Source organism: Budorcas taxicolor, chromosome 16 (assembly GCF_023091745.1).
Source record: "Budorcas taxicolor isolate Tak-1 chromosome 16, Takin1.1, whole genome shotgun sequence".
NCBI classification, from domain to species: domain Eukaryota; kingdom Metazoa; phylum Chordata; class Mammalia; order Artiodactyla; family Bovidae; genus Budorcas; species Budorcas taxicolor.
The window spans coordinates 20237586-20254902 of NC_068925.1; the positions used below are offsets into that span (position 1 = coordinate 20237586).

Genomic DNA, 17317 nt, shown 5'->3' on the forward strand with positions numbered 1-17317 from the left:
TAAGTTTTGTGGCCACCCCTAGACTTAGCTGTATCTTCCCAACCTAACAACCCCTCCGAGCATGAGAAATAATAGAGTGTCTGTATTAAATTGCTAAGTTTTGAGGTGGCTTGAGTACGCAGTAATACATAACTAAAAGAAAAGCTCAGTCTTTTAAAATTTAAAAGAGGTCTTCCTTAGTAGCTCAGTGGTAAAGCATCTGCCTACCAATACAGGAGACATGGGTTCAATCCCTGATCTGGGAAGATCCCACCTGCCACAGAGCAGCTAAGCCCATGGACGGCACTACTGAGTCTGTGCTCTAGAGCCTGGGAGCCACTGCTATGAGCCCACATGCCCAGGCTACAGAAGCCCACGTGACTTAGAGCCCATGCTCCGCAACAAGAGAGGCCACCACAATGAGAAGCCTGAACACCACAACCCAGAGAGTAGCCCCTGCTCACTGCAACCAGAGAAAATCCCACGCAGCAGTAAAAACAGTACAGCTAATAAAATAACTACATAAATAAGATCGACATCTTTAAAAAATTAAATAAAATCTAAAAGAAAATTAACTCAGCAGTTTGATCTGTGAGAAATCAGTGAGCAACGGTATTCTTTCGGTGATAATATTGGGCAAAAATTATGTATTACATTTTAAAGAGCAAAATTTTACTTGGTTATTCAAAAGTGTATTGTCTGAATAATTATTGTGCTTTCCTATTTAGTGGAAAATGAAATAAACTTTCAATTCCAAGATTTCACTTTTTAAAAAAGATATAGTTAAGGCAAATTTGGAAAAGGTTTAAAAAAATCACCAAAAACATTCAAATTCTTCTCTCTTGGCTAGCATTAATGAAGTTATAAAAGCATTTATTTATGAGTAAAAATGTACATATAATGGAAATGAAAAAATAATCCAAAAATTATGTATAATAAGTGGCTGATCATGAATACTGAAGAGAAATCCATCAAGAAAAAAATGTGCTACTTTTATGCCTGTTGAAATCCCAAGATAACCAATGAGAGTTTGATGTAAAAATCATTTGAAAATTATGATCTAGAGGTCATAGAGGGAGTTATTTAAGGTATTTCAAAAGGAAAACCACTTCTCATCCTTCCTGTCTCATCATCCAATTCACATCAAAACTGCCCCAGAGCAGGGCTACTGGCCTGGCCATATTTATGTCACTTATGTCACTCTGAGGGCTAAAGTAGGAAGGGATAGAAAAGAGCAGGGCAAAATTACCCTAGTTTCTCTAGCATGTGTAAAAGACCCTGATCCTCACTTGCCCTCTCTCCAGGGCACTGTCTAGTCTTCAGAGGTAAAAGGTTTTGCACACCCAAATCCAAAGTATTTGTTGCAGGTGGTTCCTCCGTGCCACTAAACCAAGCTCTGGACACTAGCTGAGAATCCTGCAATTAACTAATTCTGACACTACTGACCTGGAGAAAGCCTCAGATTCCATAAGACCGCTCATTTCCAGCCACCCTCCCTGCCACCTCTGATGCCATTCACAAGTCTAGGTTGTCACCCGTGCTTCTGACCTAATGGAAGTTTCCAATGGCTTGGTACAAACTGGAGGTTCCAATGATCCCCTTCAAGTCAAGATGCCAGTGGCAAGTCAAGGTTGTTACCTGTACTTTAGACTGCTGCTGCTGCTAAGTCGCTTCAGTCATGTCCGACACTGTGCAACCCCATAGATGGCAGCCCACCAGGCTCCTCTGTCCCTGGGATTCTCCATGTAAGAATACTGGAGTGGGTTGCCATTTCCTTCCCCAATGCATGAAAATGAAAAGTGAAAGTGAAGCCGCTCAGTCATGTCCAACTCTTTGTGACCCCATGGACTGTAGCCTACCAGGCTCCTCCACCCATGGGATTCTCCAGGCAAGAGTACTGGAGAGGGCTGCCATTGTCTTCCCCTGTACATCAGACCGACTGGCTATAAATTAGCAGCTCCAGGTGATACCAAGCAAAGCCCCATGGGCTCCTGGGCACAAAGCCTTTCTGTATCCTCCATTTCTTCTATGATAGGAAACAGCCATCATACAACCTCCATTACCTTCCCTGAGTTTCAGCGGACATATTCAAGCAGTTGTTAATCAGGGAAGGGAGGGAATGTGAGACCAGGGAGAGACAATTAGTCAAGAGCAGTCTTGGGGCAAGGTCCTAGGTCTCCCTCGAGGGATATACACAATAATATCATTGAGCTAATCTGCAGATACTGAAACCCATTCACAGTGAAAGAAGTTAGTGATTAATGCTGGTGTACTGCCCACAAGCATGCAGACCCCAGACCAGTTAGGCCTAAAGTTTGATGATGCTGACTCCTACTTACTTCACCACCAACCTGTCAGAAAAACATCCATGAGCTGATCACGCCCTCTTTGAACAATTATTTTAAAACTTCTCACCATCTTTTCTGGGGTAGGAGAAGAGGGGGACATACAGTTTTGTTTTGGTTTTTTTTTTTTTTTGAGGCATTGTGACCCTTTTTGCCTGTCAAAGCAATAAGCCTGAGCTTTTCTACTTCACCCAAAACTCTGTCTCTGAGATTTGATCCAGTACTGGTGTTCAGGAAGATGAGCTTTGGCATCACCACCGTCCCCTTTACAGTTTCTGTTAATTTGCTACAGTGGCTCACAGAATTCTGGAAACCCGTTTACTCACCAGATTACTGGTTTCTTACAAAGGATACAACTTGGAATAGCCAGACGGAAGAGATAGATGGGGCAAGGTATGTAAGGAGTGGCTAGAGCATCGATGCCATGCTGAACTCCCCGCTTTCCACAATATCCATGTGTTCACCAACCTGGAACTCTATCCTTTTGGGGTTTTATGGAGGCTTCATTACAGAGACTCGAATGATGAAATCATTGGCCATTTGGAACTGAACTCAACCTCAAGTCCCTCTCCCCTCCTAGGAGGTCAGGGGTGGGTGGGATCAGAGTTTCAACCTTCTGATCACCTGTTTGGCTCCTTCAGTAACCTGTCCCCCTCCACCCCCATCCTTGGGTACTTTCTAAAAGTCATTTCATTAACATAATAAAAGACACCTTTTATAGCTCTGCTTAGGAAATTCCAAAGGTTTCTAGAGCTCCTGCCAGAAACAGGGACCAAGATCATGTATACATTTCTTATTTTAATCACAATATTGCAAGAGGCCAAAGAAGAATCTCAGTCAGAAGATAAAGAAAATAGTAAGTACCAAATATTTATGAAGACAGACACTGTGCTAAGCATGTGAGATAAACTGTGTTGCTCAATCCTCTGGCTTCCCTGATAGCTCAGTTGATAAAGGAAAAGAAAGAAAGAAGGTGAAGTTGCTCAGTCATGTCCAACTCTTCGCAACCCCATGGACAACAGCCTACCAGGCCCCTCCGTCCATGGAATTTTCCAGGCAACAGTACTAGAGTGGGTTGCCATTTCCTTCTTCAGGGCATCTTCCCAACCCAGGGATGGAACCCGGGTCTCCCGCATTGCAGGCAGATGCTTTACTGTCTCAGCTACCAGCACAGTGAAGAATCTGCCTGCAATGCAGGAGGTCCAGGTTAGTTTTCTGGGTCAGGAAGATCAACTAGAGAAGGGATAGGCTACTCACTCCAGTATTCTTGGACTTCCCTTGTGGCTCAGCTGGTAAAGAATCCACCTGCAATGTGGAAGACCTGGGTTTGATCCCTGGGTTGGGAAGATTCCCTGGAGAAGGGAAAGGCTACCCAATCAAGTGGTTATCATCAATCTGCCAGTTTAACAGATGAACAAACCGAAGTTCAGAGAGGTCTGTGGATTCACTTCTAGACATTCAGTCTATGAATAAAAAAAAGGGAATCAAATTGAAGTTGGTAGGATTCCAAAGTCTATGCTTTTACAATGTGCTTAAGTGTTAATTCCAAGTAGATTTCAATCCTTTTCTCTCAAGGATGTTTTAGATTATGCGGGGGCAAGATGAGGAGGGAAAAACTAAAATAAACTCTAAAAAACCACTCACAACCAATTTGCATTTTTTAGCATTTGCTTTTCTAATATCACATCTTTGGAAAAGGAATACATTCCTCCAGCCTAGTATTTTTATGAAGTTTGTAGATTATAATTTTCATCAATTTTAATGACAGATTATTTACTGTCAGAGAAAGCAGGATTAAGTTCACAAACTAAGGTTGCTCCAAGTTCCTTTCACTGTTACAATAAAGCAGTTCAGAAAAAGATAAATAGAATAAAATTGTTTCTTTTGGAAAAAATATAAAACTTTCATAAAAAAATCTGTTTCCAGCCCGTCAGTATGGAATTTGTCACTAATCATTTTAAACTATGCCCTTTTATGCTTCTTCTGTCTCTTTTAGCTTTCTGAGTAGTTCTTTGATGTAACAAAGACAGTTTCAGACAAGATTTCAGTTCATCTGGAAAAAAAGGTTTAAGTCTGGAGGCAAAATGCAGTGTATTTAAAATTTATATACTCTATAATGCCTTTGTTCTGAACTTGAAGATCCTGCAAAACTTCTAAGCTTCTTTGCCTTCCTCTAAGCTCATTTGTTCTTCCTTGGCTTATTATCATGCAACTGTGATTTTAACTGGTGGTTCCATCGTTTAACTACATGCAGAGTCATGGCTGACCCTTCCTGATCAATTGCCAATCCATACAGGTTTGACTGATAAAAGAGCCAATTAGATTTAAGCAAATTAAGGGACATCACCAATGTCAACCACTTATTAAACTGAATGCTGAATTCCATGCATACAAAACACTAATGCACTGAGCCCCATTAAGAGTTGAAATCCTAACCCCATTAGTAACTCCAGACCTTGAAGGGGTAAAGGTCAGAAGAAAGTTTCATATTTATGGATTAACATTTGAAGTCTGTTTTTATTTTTTTTAATTCTTTTCCTAGAACTCTTGAACCTACATTGTAATGCTATTCAAGAGCTTGGATTAAAGATATTTCTCATTTCTAAGAGTATCTTAGTGATAAATATGAGCATTATGTTATTACAAACAGTTTAAAAATATAGTAATTGTAGAAATACAAAAGTCTGAGTACACACAAGTAGGTAAGGGTATGCTGCATAGTTGAAGAAAAAGGCAAAACATCAAACTCTTCAGTTGACCAAGTAATATTTGAAGTGAATTTTTAAACAAAAAGTGTATGCTGTTTGGGATTTGCTGCTGTCCATCTATATGCTGAGTTATTAGTCTCATGATCTCATTTGTGTTAATTTCAATCTTCAAAATATCTTGTGTTTATCATATTGTTTCATCGTATTTCTATTTTCTGTGGTCAAATTAAGAGTTTTTTAAAAAAAATAAGACTAATTTTATTAAACAGCACAATTAATGAAACAAGGAAGATCTGAAAGGACTAACAAGGGCTCAAAGTTATATACTGTTGGACATATTCCCCCAGACCTGTTGAGGTATAATCGGCAGACATAAAACTGCACATTAATCATATTTCTTATCAAACAAAATAGAAAGATGTTTCATAACCAATACCTAAAAGATGATGTACCAGGGTAAATTCTTTATGCTCTGGTCCCTTACCTCTCCCAAGTTCCTATGTAAACCAGTGTCTGTTACTCTCTGTTTACCTAAGTAAACAATAGGGAAGGACCCAGAGTCATGAGTTAGTACAATTTGAGACGATTTCTCACTTCTAATACTCTTGCTCTCCTTACAGTTTGGGCCCCCAATTGCATCTGCCTGGCCGCAGCATCTCTGCACTGGACAAGCATACACAGAGGAGGTCACCTTTTCCACAGCTGGCTACAATAAAGGATTGCCCAGGTAGAAGAGGAAGTCTGAGTGGGCCTGAGCAATGATAAGCTTACAACTTAAAATTGGTAATTAAGCTATCCTGACTGACTTATTTATTTATTCATTCACCCACCAATTATTCATTATGCACCTACCAAGTGTCAGGTTTGGTCTAAGCATTAAAGATAAAAATGTGAGTAAGAAACAGTCCCTGCTGTGTAGGCTCTTATCACCAGCAATTGTGACAGATGAGACAAGCAGTTTCAGTATTATGCGATTGAACTCGAGGACACAAAAGGGCCCTATCTCAGCCTTGCTTGGTAAAAGATGACTTCTTGATGGACTGACTTCCGGGTTGAAACCCTAAAAATGAGTAGGACTTAGCCAAATCGAGGAGGTAAAGGAGGTTTTCAGAGCCACATTTGATAAAGAAAAAAAAAAATTAGCATTTCTGCTTTGCCCAAACTTTCTATTCTTGTTTTTCAACTACACTGGGAAGAAAACAGCTAAGGGTGCTATGGCCACAGATCTTACATAATTCAGCATTGAGAGATAGTAGGAATTCAACATCACCATAAAAGAGATTAATGTGAAAATCAAGGGAATGGCAATAATGAAAATAATCCAAATATAATGGAAAAGTAAATAGCATATAGAATCTTCTATGCCTATAAGTTGGTTCGTTTCTATATATCAGTTCATTTATTATTCATTTCGGTATGAAACACAGTTCACTGGACAAAGGCATGGAAGATTTCTTTAATAACTCTCAGTACTAATTTAATTCTACTTAAACACACATATTCTAGTGAATGCCACATGCTTTTCAGCATGATTTTTATGTGTAAATCAGGATAATATGTTTTCAGATCATTAAGTAAAAGGAAGCATGAACTAAAACCTATTTAATCAATGAGGTATCACCTTTAAACTGCCACAAGGTCATAAAAAAGATAATGTCAAAGCTATAAGTTTCCTAATTGTAATCAACAACAATCTAATGATAAAGAGAAGTATGTGCTAATGGCTCTAATAAACTTGAGGAAATCACTGTCTGTCTCTGAAGACACTTTGCTTCCTCTTTTGGTGAAGGGCCACCTCCCCAATTCTGGATTTCCAAGTACACGAAGTGAATGATTGTATGCTGGCTTCCAGAGCATTATGATAATGACATGGATATGCATCCACTGAGTGGAAATGAAGATAAGATTCAGCAGTTGACTTCAGTCCAACTGTACCACCATAAAGCAATATTTAGTTTCCTTCTGTTTGTATAATATTAACTCTTCTACTAACCCATTGACAGATACAGTCACACAGTGTATATATTGAGTTAACAATGGCAGCTTGCTGTTTAACTGAATCACACATATATTATAAATCATTAGATTATACATTCCTAAACATATGAACAATGAATTAAATTTACCCTGGGCTTCCCAGGTGGCGCTAGTGGTAAAGAACCCTCCTGCCAATGCAGGAGACATAAAAGACGCAAGTTTGATCCCTGGGATGGGAAGATCCCCCTGGAGGAGTGCATGGCAACCCACTCCAGTATTCTTGCCTGGAGAATCCCATGGACAGAGAAGCCCAGTGGCTCACACACCAAAGGGTCTCAAAGACTTGGGCACAACTGAAGCAACTTAGCACACATGCACTTTTATGAATGCAATGTAAATTTCTGTAAATTACAAACTATTTAAATCAGTGTAAAAGCCAGAAAATGAATATGCAACTCAAATATTTCACATATTCTGTTAAGATGTTACTATACCACTGGAAAATCTCCATTAAAGCACTAATCGCTCTTTAATATCTATAAATATGAATAAAAGGTATTATATACTAGGGTATAGAGTCATCACAATTTTAAAATCCCTTCTAGCACATTGGGTTAGAGCAAAAAATGAAGATAGGAATACCCAAGGTTTGTTTTGTTTTGATCTCAGTTCTTAAACAGGCACCTACCTAAATTCAATTCTCTCTTCATAAAATTATCTGTTCATAAAATAGGCAACTGAGTTGATCTGCCCCAAAGGTCTCTTTCCAGCATTCTTTTCTTAAACAATGCGGCTTCTGCTATTTAAAGTTTCAAGCGTTTTGGTAAATATCTACTCATTAATTCTTATAAAGTCATAAAAGGCACATAATAGTGAGTAATTTTTATGACATAGAGGTAATGAATTTTTCCTTGGCAGAAAAGTTCCATACAAACTGTAGATTAACTCTTACTTTCCCTTGATGAGACCTTTGCTGCTCTTACACTCTTTACAACTGCAGAGGGATCTATCCAGACTTGCAGATCATTCTTAAGGAGATAAGGACATCATCCTTTAGTACAGGACACACTGGTTCCTGAAGCTGGGCTATGAGCAGACACTGGGTGTCCTAGGGTCCTTTTCCTTTGGTATTAAAAAAATACATGTTTCTAAACACTCAACCAAGAATCATGCTTATTTCTGAAGTGTACTTTCTGTACAAGTAATGTACATAACAATCTAAGGCAGAGTTGTATTCTTAGTAATTAGTTCCTATAAACAGTTAAAACAAGAGTAGAGTTGAATCTAGATCATAATAGTTCTGAATAAGTTAAGTCAATCTTTATCAGAGAAATAGTTAGAAATGGCCAGACTGAGTCACATTTCTCCTGTGAAAATGATACTGAACTCTAACCATTAGGACATGGAATTTAAGGCTGCTTTTCCAGTGGTGCGAATAGAGTTTTCCTATTTTATTACCCTCCTCTGCTTTTTTCTTTTTTGGTCAAATGAAAGGTTTATATATACATCTAAACTTGTTTTCCAAAAAAAACAGGAATGAAAACCACTTGTATGAGAAAAACAAAGTACAAATTTAAAATATAATTTTGGAATCTAATTGAAATTTCAGACAAAAAAGAATTTCCCTATCACTATGCATAAAGCAAGAGACATATGTGTGTGTACATACACATACATACAGACACATGTGTGTGTGCATACACACAGTGCTAGATGAAAATGATCTCAATAAAATAATACTAATATAAGGGTCTCAATAAAACAAAGTAAGAACAAGAATCACCAGAAATACAACTGAGACTCTAAGTTCTGAAAAAATTAATTCTAACAATAAACAGACATTCAATGGAGACAGTTGTAGAGCATTTGTATACATTCAGATACCAACATTGCTCACAGACTTACCCCCTGGAGGCATTGAAATCATTACAGCATCACTCATCAAGCTGCCTTGGCTATTGGAAGCATTCACTTGTACTGTGTAGTTCGTAAAAGGAACCAATCCATTGATGAGCACCCAAAGGCTGGTCTCTTCACCACTGTGCATGATTCGTGTGCCATTCAGAAGAGTGTAGTTATCACCTGCTGATTATAAAAAGAAAAGTATTTAAATTAGTGTATAATTAAGGATTCTTTCCTTCTATTATTTGAGTATTTTCTTGGGTTCTAAATATAGAGTGTTAAGTACAGCTCTCTGTATCAGTACCCAGAGGGGCATTTCATGTGCTGCTATCAACATACATAAATTTATTATTTTCTGAACAAAGTGTTACCTGAATTAATGTTTATTAATATCCAATTTATTCAGTGTAGAGATTTGAATAACTTGACTGACATTTTTAAGACTGTATGAAGCCTAATCACAAATATCATGGTTATAAGTATAAATACTATACAGATATATAAATTGATCAGTTAATGGATTATTTACAATTGTTTGAGGTGTTTTCTTTTAAGTTCTTGAATTTTCTTTAATGTACAGACTGGAAGGAAATCACACTCTGTTTCCCTAAATGGAATGGTTCTGGATATAAATAGTATACTCAGATATGTGTTATATGTCTCATTTGGTACCAGTACCAATTGGTTTATTTTCTGTTCATTTTGCATGTAAGGTTAGTTGACTACTTTCTATCTAATACCTCTTCAAAACAAAATTGGTGACAATATTCTGAAAAGTAACTAGGGATGGGAAGTAATATGTGTCCACTTTGATCAGACTATCTTTTTTTTTTTTTTACCTCTATAGGAAAATGCAGAGGCTGCCTCTCTGTATATAAGAATCACCGTGAAAGTACATCACTGGGTCCCACCACTACCCTCCTTCCAAAACTTCAGGGAAACCAGATCTCTAGATTGCTAAGTTGCTTCAGTTGTGTCCAACTCTGTGCGACCCCATAGACGGCAACCCACCAGGCTTCCCCATCCTTGGAATTCTCCAGGCAAGAACACTGGAGTGGGTTGCCATTTCCTGCTCCAATGCATGAAAGTGGAAAGTGAAAGTGAAGTTACTCAGTCCTGTCTGACTCTTCACAACCTCATGGGCTGCAGCCTACCAGGCTCCTCCGTCCATGGGATTTTCCAGGCAAGAGTACTGGAGTGGGGTGCCATGGCCTTCTCCAAATCTCTAGATTAGAATACAGGAAAATACTTTTGTCTGATAACAGGGTTTTATCTCTATCTTCTCTGCAACTGGGTTACATTCAAGGTTAAGAAGAGTTAGAAATTAGACTTAAAAAATAAGGCTACAACTGAACAGCATATTATAACATTTATTTCACTTGCTATGTTAGATGCTTTCATGAAAAGTTTCCATGAGGAAATTTTTTAAGATATCACCTAATTTAATAAACTTTAGTTATATTTACTCTTAAAAGACTGAAAAAAAATAGTTAGAAATAGTAAAATTTACTTCAAATAGCCACCCTCCTTTGCCAGAACACTTTTTACCTTTAATTTTTCCCATATACATTCTACAAATATAAGCAAACAAATAAAAGAACACTGATGCTGGCTTCAAGGTGAAAGCATATTTGCAAGCTCTGGATACTGATATAATCTTTACTGTTTAAATGTTTTAAAAAGTAAAGATGGTGACATATGAAAAGTGATCTTGTATTGTACAGCAGACAAAAGTTAACAGTTGCAATATTTACAAAAATATTATATTTTTACATAGTTTAGTATAGTGCAAGAGAAGGAAATGGCATCCTGCTCCAGTATTTTTGTCTCAAGAATCCCATGGACAGAGTCTGGTGGGCTACAGTCCATGGGGTCGTGAAGAGTCAGACATGACTGAGCAACTTCCCTCACTCTCAGTATAGTGCAATGGAAAGTACATAAATTTGGTGATTAGAGAGTTTCTGCATTTGAACTTGTCCTTTTCATTCTTGATTAGTGTGCTCTTTGTAAGTTACTTAATTTTATTTATTTTTTTACCACCACACTGGGTAGCTGTGGGATCTTAGTTTCATAACTAAGGACTGAACCTGGGTCCACAACAGCAAAAAGCACTGAGTCTTAATATCTGGACTGCCAGGGAATTACCTGTAAGTTACTTAATATTTCTGAACCTCATTTTTCTTCTGTGAACTGGGAATAATAACATTCCTTTGTTTGCCATATTATCATGACCATTAAATGAGATGCTCAGCAGCAGCAGCTAGAAATGTTACTGTTTCTGTTGCAATAATTTCTATTCATTTTTAGTAAAACAAGATAGAGACATTGTCACAGTTTAAGAATGGTTTTAAGTTCCCAAAATGGAAACAAACAACAGATCTATGTACCTGAAGAAGTTATGAAACCTACAAAGTAACTTTTGATAATATACTAATGCATTACAGCAGAAAGGATACATCTGTTGTTATATCCATGCAACAGATACATTTCTGAAAAATATTTAGAACTATGGAGTGATTGAGAATTACTGACCCTGTATTTTACTTTCTCTAGTACCTACCTACTACATTCTCCCCACCTCCACCCAATCATGTATTATTATTCAAAAATCTAAGGTTTTTCAGTTAATAAAACAATGCTAATCTCATTTACTTCCATTGTGCCATTGTTTCATCAGGTTGCATTTCAAACTCTAAAATTAATGAGATCAAATGATGAAAAGAAGAACTCATATCTAGTTACAAGCCTTCTTAAGAAATATGCGTAAGGTAGGTCAAGACTTTAAAAATATGCCAAATTTTAAAAAGGTACTTATAATAACTTTGGGATGGAGAACTTAGATGAAAATTTTATTGCTGTGAAGTCTACAGGTAGGTTAAGTGTTTTCCATGAGCATAAGAAATCCCTAGTTCATGCAAGAATTTATTACCCTGAACTTGAAATTGGCATATCCAAAGGAATAGTTTGTTCCAAAGAAAATAAATGGTACTTATGGGCTAAAACAAGGGACTAATAATTTCTATTCCTTTTTGGTAAAACGTGATAAAGACATAGTCCCAGTTTAAGGATGATTTTAAGTTCCCAAAATGGGAATAGACAACACAGCTAGATAGGTGAAGAAGTTATGAAACTTACGAAGTAGCTGTTGATAAGCTCCTAATGCACTGAAAAGACATTTCCAAATTAGGCTTCACTAGCTTTCATAGAATTTTGACAACTGGTCAACTTGATTATGGAGCTCCAACTGCATGCAGGGAGTAGACCTGAGTAGGTGCTGATAACTGTTTGCCTCGAATGGGTAAGACACAGTTCTTGCACTCAAGAAACTTGTTTTAGATTAACATGAATCCCTTCTAATCATGATCTAAGAAAATGTTCATTGTTCACATCTAAAGATCTTCTCAAGTTCCCATAATGTCCTGTTCCTTAAAAACATATTCAGTTACAGCTGAAACAATTGCTGCTAACGTCACATGCTGAGATCTAAAATTTCAAAAAGGTCAGCTTATCCTAGGAAACCCAGGAAAATGCTCTATTTCCTTGAAAGTGGTATAAGATGTCAAATTGCAAGACAACAATGAAAATTATAAAAATAAGCCAAGAGAATACAGTTTTACACATTTCAAGCATGGTGTAACTGTAAGCTCAATGAGTTAACATCTATGATGATAACACTGGTAAGGGTTTTTTTTTCCCCCCTTGTATTTTGTTTGTCTTTGAAGCAAATTTCTAGCTGTAAAATGAAAAATATTGCCAGCTTTGAAAATGGCATGGCAGGGGGAAATATATTAAGTACCACTTTATTCTAAGTTTCCCGGATAACATTAATACATGGTAATTATACAATTAGTTGTAACATTAAGTCCCAGTTATAGAACAATGATTACTCAGTAATTATAAGAAGTATATAATTACTCAATAATTATGAGAAGTATGCAATTACATAACCATTTCGTTCAGCTCAAAAAAGAACTTGTACATCTCCAGGAATCATGCAGCTGAGTGAATTGAATGTTCTTTCACCTCCACTAACATAAAGCTCAATTCAGAGACCTGGAGCAAACAACGGAATTTCAACCCTCACTGAAGCTCAAAAATCTCCAGATTCAAAACCAATACAGGACCCAGAGATTTCAGCTCTTCTCCACCTTATTCTCCCTGCTCTTTCTTCCAATAAACTTTGCCAATTTGGGTTCTTAGCTTTTAAGGGAAAAATCTTAAAAATGTAGGTCCTCTGATCCTTTTAAAGGGGTTGTGCTTTACCACTTTTCACTGCATGAACTTTGTTTTCAGTGGGCTGGAAAATACAGCCCTATTGGTTCAGCCTCAAGAATCAAGCTAGAAAATGCTACAGTGATAAGCGTTTCCTATCACAGGTGACCACTCCTGTCCGGTCGGCCTCAGCGCTGACCTGATTTGTGAGTATAAATGGATGGTGCTGGTCGGGTTAAGATTCGATGTTCTGGAACCACAACTCCCAAGACTCCTCCTCCAGGCACTGTGAGCTTGGAGTCCCCTTCATCTACCTTCTCTAGCTCTGGTCTGTGCCATTGAGCTTTAACCGGTTGTTCAGTCATGAAGTCATGTCTGACTCTTTGTGACCACGTGGACTGCAGCTTTAACTGGGGATTGCACTAAACTGTCTATACCTGTGTTCCAGAGCTCACTCATGTCAAAATAGCCTGGGAGTACTTCACACACTTGAGTTCTAACCCAGACCTACTAAAGGAGAACACCAGAGCGTATGGGGAATCACATGGTGATCCTTCTTCAGCATGCATAATTACTGGTTTTAGGATTATTTAACCCATGTTCAAGGTGGTCTTAATGTAATGACCCAAATTCATTTCCTTTGCTTGAAAAAATTATCAGGTCGCATTTGGCATCCTTATGAACGATGCATTTAGATTCTAGCTTTGGGTTGCAAAATGTTGATTAGTTAAACAATGCATCTTTAGAAAGTGTAAAGTTAACTTGCAAACCAGACTGTCTTCATAGACTACAAAATCTAGTACAGTCATGGTATAAGAAAGTTTAAAATATGAATAAAAACAATTTTTTAAATGAATAAAAAATTTTAAAAAGGAAAAAGAAAAGCTATAGCATGCAAACAACAACCATAAGAGAACTGGCTATACTAATATCATATAAAACAGACTGTTAGACAAAAAGCATTCCGAGCAATAAAGAGACATTTAAAAATGATAACAGGTTATTCTATCGGGAATACATAATTATGGACATACATGCACGTATATGAGCTTTCCATGTGCCTCTAGTGGTAAAGAACCCGCCTGCCAGTGCAGGAAACAGAAGAGACGAGGGTTCAATCCCTGGGTCAGCAAGATCCCCTAGAGGAGGGCACGGCAACCCACTCCAATACCCTTGACTGGAGAATCCACGGACAGATGAGCCTGGAGGACTATCATTCATGGGGTTGTGAAGGGTTGGACACAATGCATCTATGTATTCCTGGTTTTAATCATAATACAATTTTGCCTGTTTGCTTGATTTTATAGTAACTGAAACCATGAAGTACGTAAAAGTATGTATATCACACACCTGAGAACAATAACTTAAGAATTTCTGAATGAAGGTTCTCTCTCTTTCTTTCTCCACTGAGGATGCAGAGAAAGGGAAAGATTCTTTGCACACTGGCCTGTATCATTCAATCACAAGGAGAAAACATATTTGGTATAGATCACACAACATTCTAAAATAAAATCCTAGATGTTGTTTCAGACTATTCTACATTCTCAGGGATTTCCCAAAAGGTTAATTCTTTCAGTCCTACTTTTCTATTTTACTTTGAAGGAAAAAGTGTTAAATGAAGAAGCAATCAAAATAAATCTCACATGTGCCACAGGTTTCGCATGACAGGAACTTTTCCTTCAGCTTCGAATATGAAGACCAACTAAAATGTTAACAACCTGGATGCCCATTTCTAAAGCTAAAATCTTACTTTTCATGCTCTTATTTGCTGAATCGTAGGATATTTTTCTGTACAATTAGTTTTTAAGCAAAAACCAGTGTAAACAGATATTCTCACAGGTATGAGTCACAGCTGAGTAATTGATGACTGTTCTGGGAGTAGCATCTCAGGGGGCTCTCTAGATTGAAATAACATAAATGGGTATCCTTTCCCATTCTTGTTATAATCATTGTCACAAGAATTTTAATGCACCATATATTCCATAATTTTTTTCCTCTGTGCTGTACTGCTCTGACCTTTTCAATATTCTATAATTTGACTGGCTGGCTATTTCAGTTCTCTCCTTTTTACAGCCTTATTAACTTGTGGAAAAGGGGTGAAATGAACAGCCAATCAGAATACATAATATTGCAAAGGTCAGTGTAGTCTTGTAAGTATCATCACACACAGAAGACTGTATGCCAGGCATTAACATCCTGATATCTTATTCATGTGACAAAGATTGTAACAAGAACAGAAAATGGCACAACATGAATCCATTCTCGTGACAAAGATCATAATGAGGAATGACAGCGAACAAACCAAACTGATTCTTGTTACCTTGTGAGGATTTTACATGTCAGACCTGGTCGTGTTTAAGTTAGCCTTTTTCTGAATCCAATTACATCTTATGGTAGAAAAGATATTGACCAATTTTCCCACTTCTGGCTGGAAAAAGAAAATGCAATATTTTTTCCTGTATTGGGGGGGTCTCAATTTTAGTGTTGTTCAGCCTCACCTCACCATCACAGAATTCTGCCAATCCCCAGGTAAAAGACCCTGAATGGCATATTGCAAATTAGGGCCATGTGGCCAGTATGCCCTTAAATGGGAGCTAAGAATTCTAGGTCACTCTAGATAGCACATATTAATATTTAAGTCACTTTTATTTCTTCTTTGTAAAGATATTTCAAATTATTCTACCCAAGATGCAAATGCATGCTCCAAGCATCATCATTTTAATAGATCTTACGTTGATATAAATCTGAAAGAATTCAAGTTAATATATAGGTAAAAGGACCTATTCCTGACTTCAAGTTTTTGCCAATATACAAAACTTTTACAGATCTTTACTTACACAGCTTTCTTCTCCACAGAACATTTTGAAAGAGAAAAAAATAAGTAGCTTGTGAAGCACTTAGGCTCTGAGAAAGACAGTGCTCTGTTAATGCATCATACTTTTACCATTATTATAATTACTCTAATGTGATGCTTAATTAGTTGTCCTCTAGTAAAAGCTGTACTTCTTTGATTTCTCTTTAAAGTGGTCATTTTGCTATTATAACAATTGTAGTTCAGGGAATAAATACACAGAATATTTCATCAATTCACCAAAAGATGCTTCACAATAATTTGCCCCAAGTCTGTGCTCATATAAGAGCAATACAGTTCTATAGATAGTGAGGATAATTTTGTCTGCTGCTGCTTTGATTTATTTTTTTAATTTATGGGCAAGAGTAAGCTAATGTTACACAATTAATCTTCTAAATATTTTAAATACAATTGTTTTAAGTCACTAGCAATAGCTGCTGTTCTAAAGGTTTAAAAAGAATAACTGAAGAGTATGGATGGATTTAGCCCATTCTGAAGGAGATCAACCCTGGGATTTCTTTGGAGGGAATGATGCTGAAGCTGAAACTCCAGTACTTTGGCCACCTCATGCGAAGAGTTGACTCATTGGAAAAGACCCTGATGCTGGGAGGGATTGGGGGCAGGAGGAGAAGGGGACGACAGAGGATGAGATGGCTGGATGGCATCACTGACTCGATGGACGTGAGTCTGAGTGAACTCCGGGAGTTGGTGATGGACAGGGAGGCCTGGCGTGCTGCGATTCATGGGGTCGCAAAGAGTCGGACACGACTGAGCGACTGAACTGAACTGAACTGATGGATGGATTGGAGGGCATTATACTAAGTGAAATAAGCCAGAGAGAGAAAGATAAATTCTGTATATATCATGGATATGTGGAATGTACAAAATACAACAAACTGGTGAATATACCAAAAAAGAAATGGACTCACAGATACGGAGAACAAACAAGTAGTCAACAGTGGGGAGAGGATGGGGCAACATAAGGGTGGGGGAGTAGAAGGTACAAACTATTGGGTATAAGACAGGCTCAAGGAAGTGGGAATACATAGGGGGAATACAATATGGAGAATATAGTCAATATTTCATAATAACTGTAAGTGGAAAGCAGCCCTTAAGAATTTTATAAAAATAAAAAAATTTAAAAAGGGGTAAGCAAAGAGTAATCAATGAATCCTTGAATGAAAGAAAGATGGGTTTACTATTTAAACTGCTTCTGAAAGACTTTTTTAACCTTTTAGAGTTATATGCCTTCCAGAGGCAATTTGCTAGACATGAAACAGCCCTTCCTACAAATCTTAATAAGAAAAACTAAATGGCTAAAAAAGGCTAAAATATTTTGCTCT

At 37.4% G+C, this 17317-nt stretch overlaps 1 protein-coding gene across 1 annotated transcript in view; it reads right to left on the bottom strand.

Annotated features, from left to right (window-relative positions):
- The window catches only part of USH2A (usherin), a 930744-nt gene that overhangs the window by 349221 nt on the left and 564206 nt on the right, over positions 1-17317 (bottom strand). Inside the window, exon 37 of the mRNA XM_052653949.1 lies at positions 8915-9094. Coding sequence (XP_052509909.1) covers positions 8915-9094 — 180 coding nt within the window. The remainder of the gene's footprint in view (positions 1-8914; positions 9095-17317) is intronic.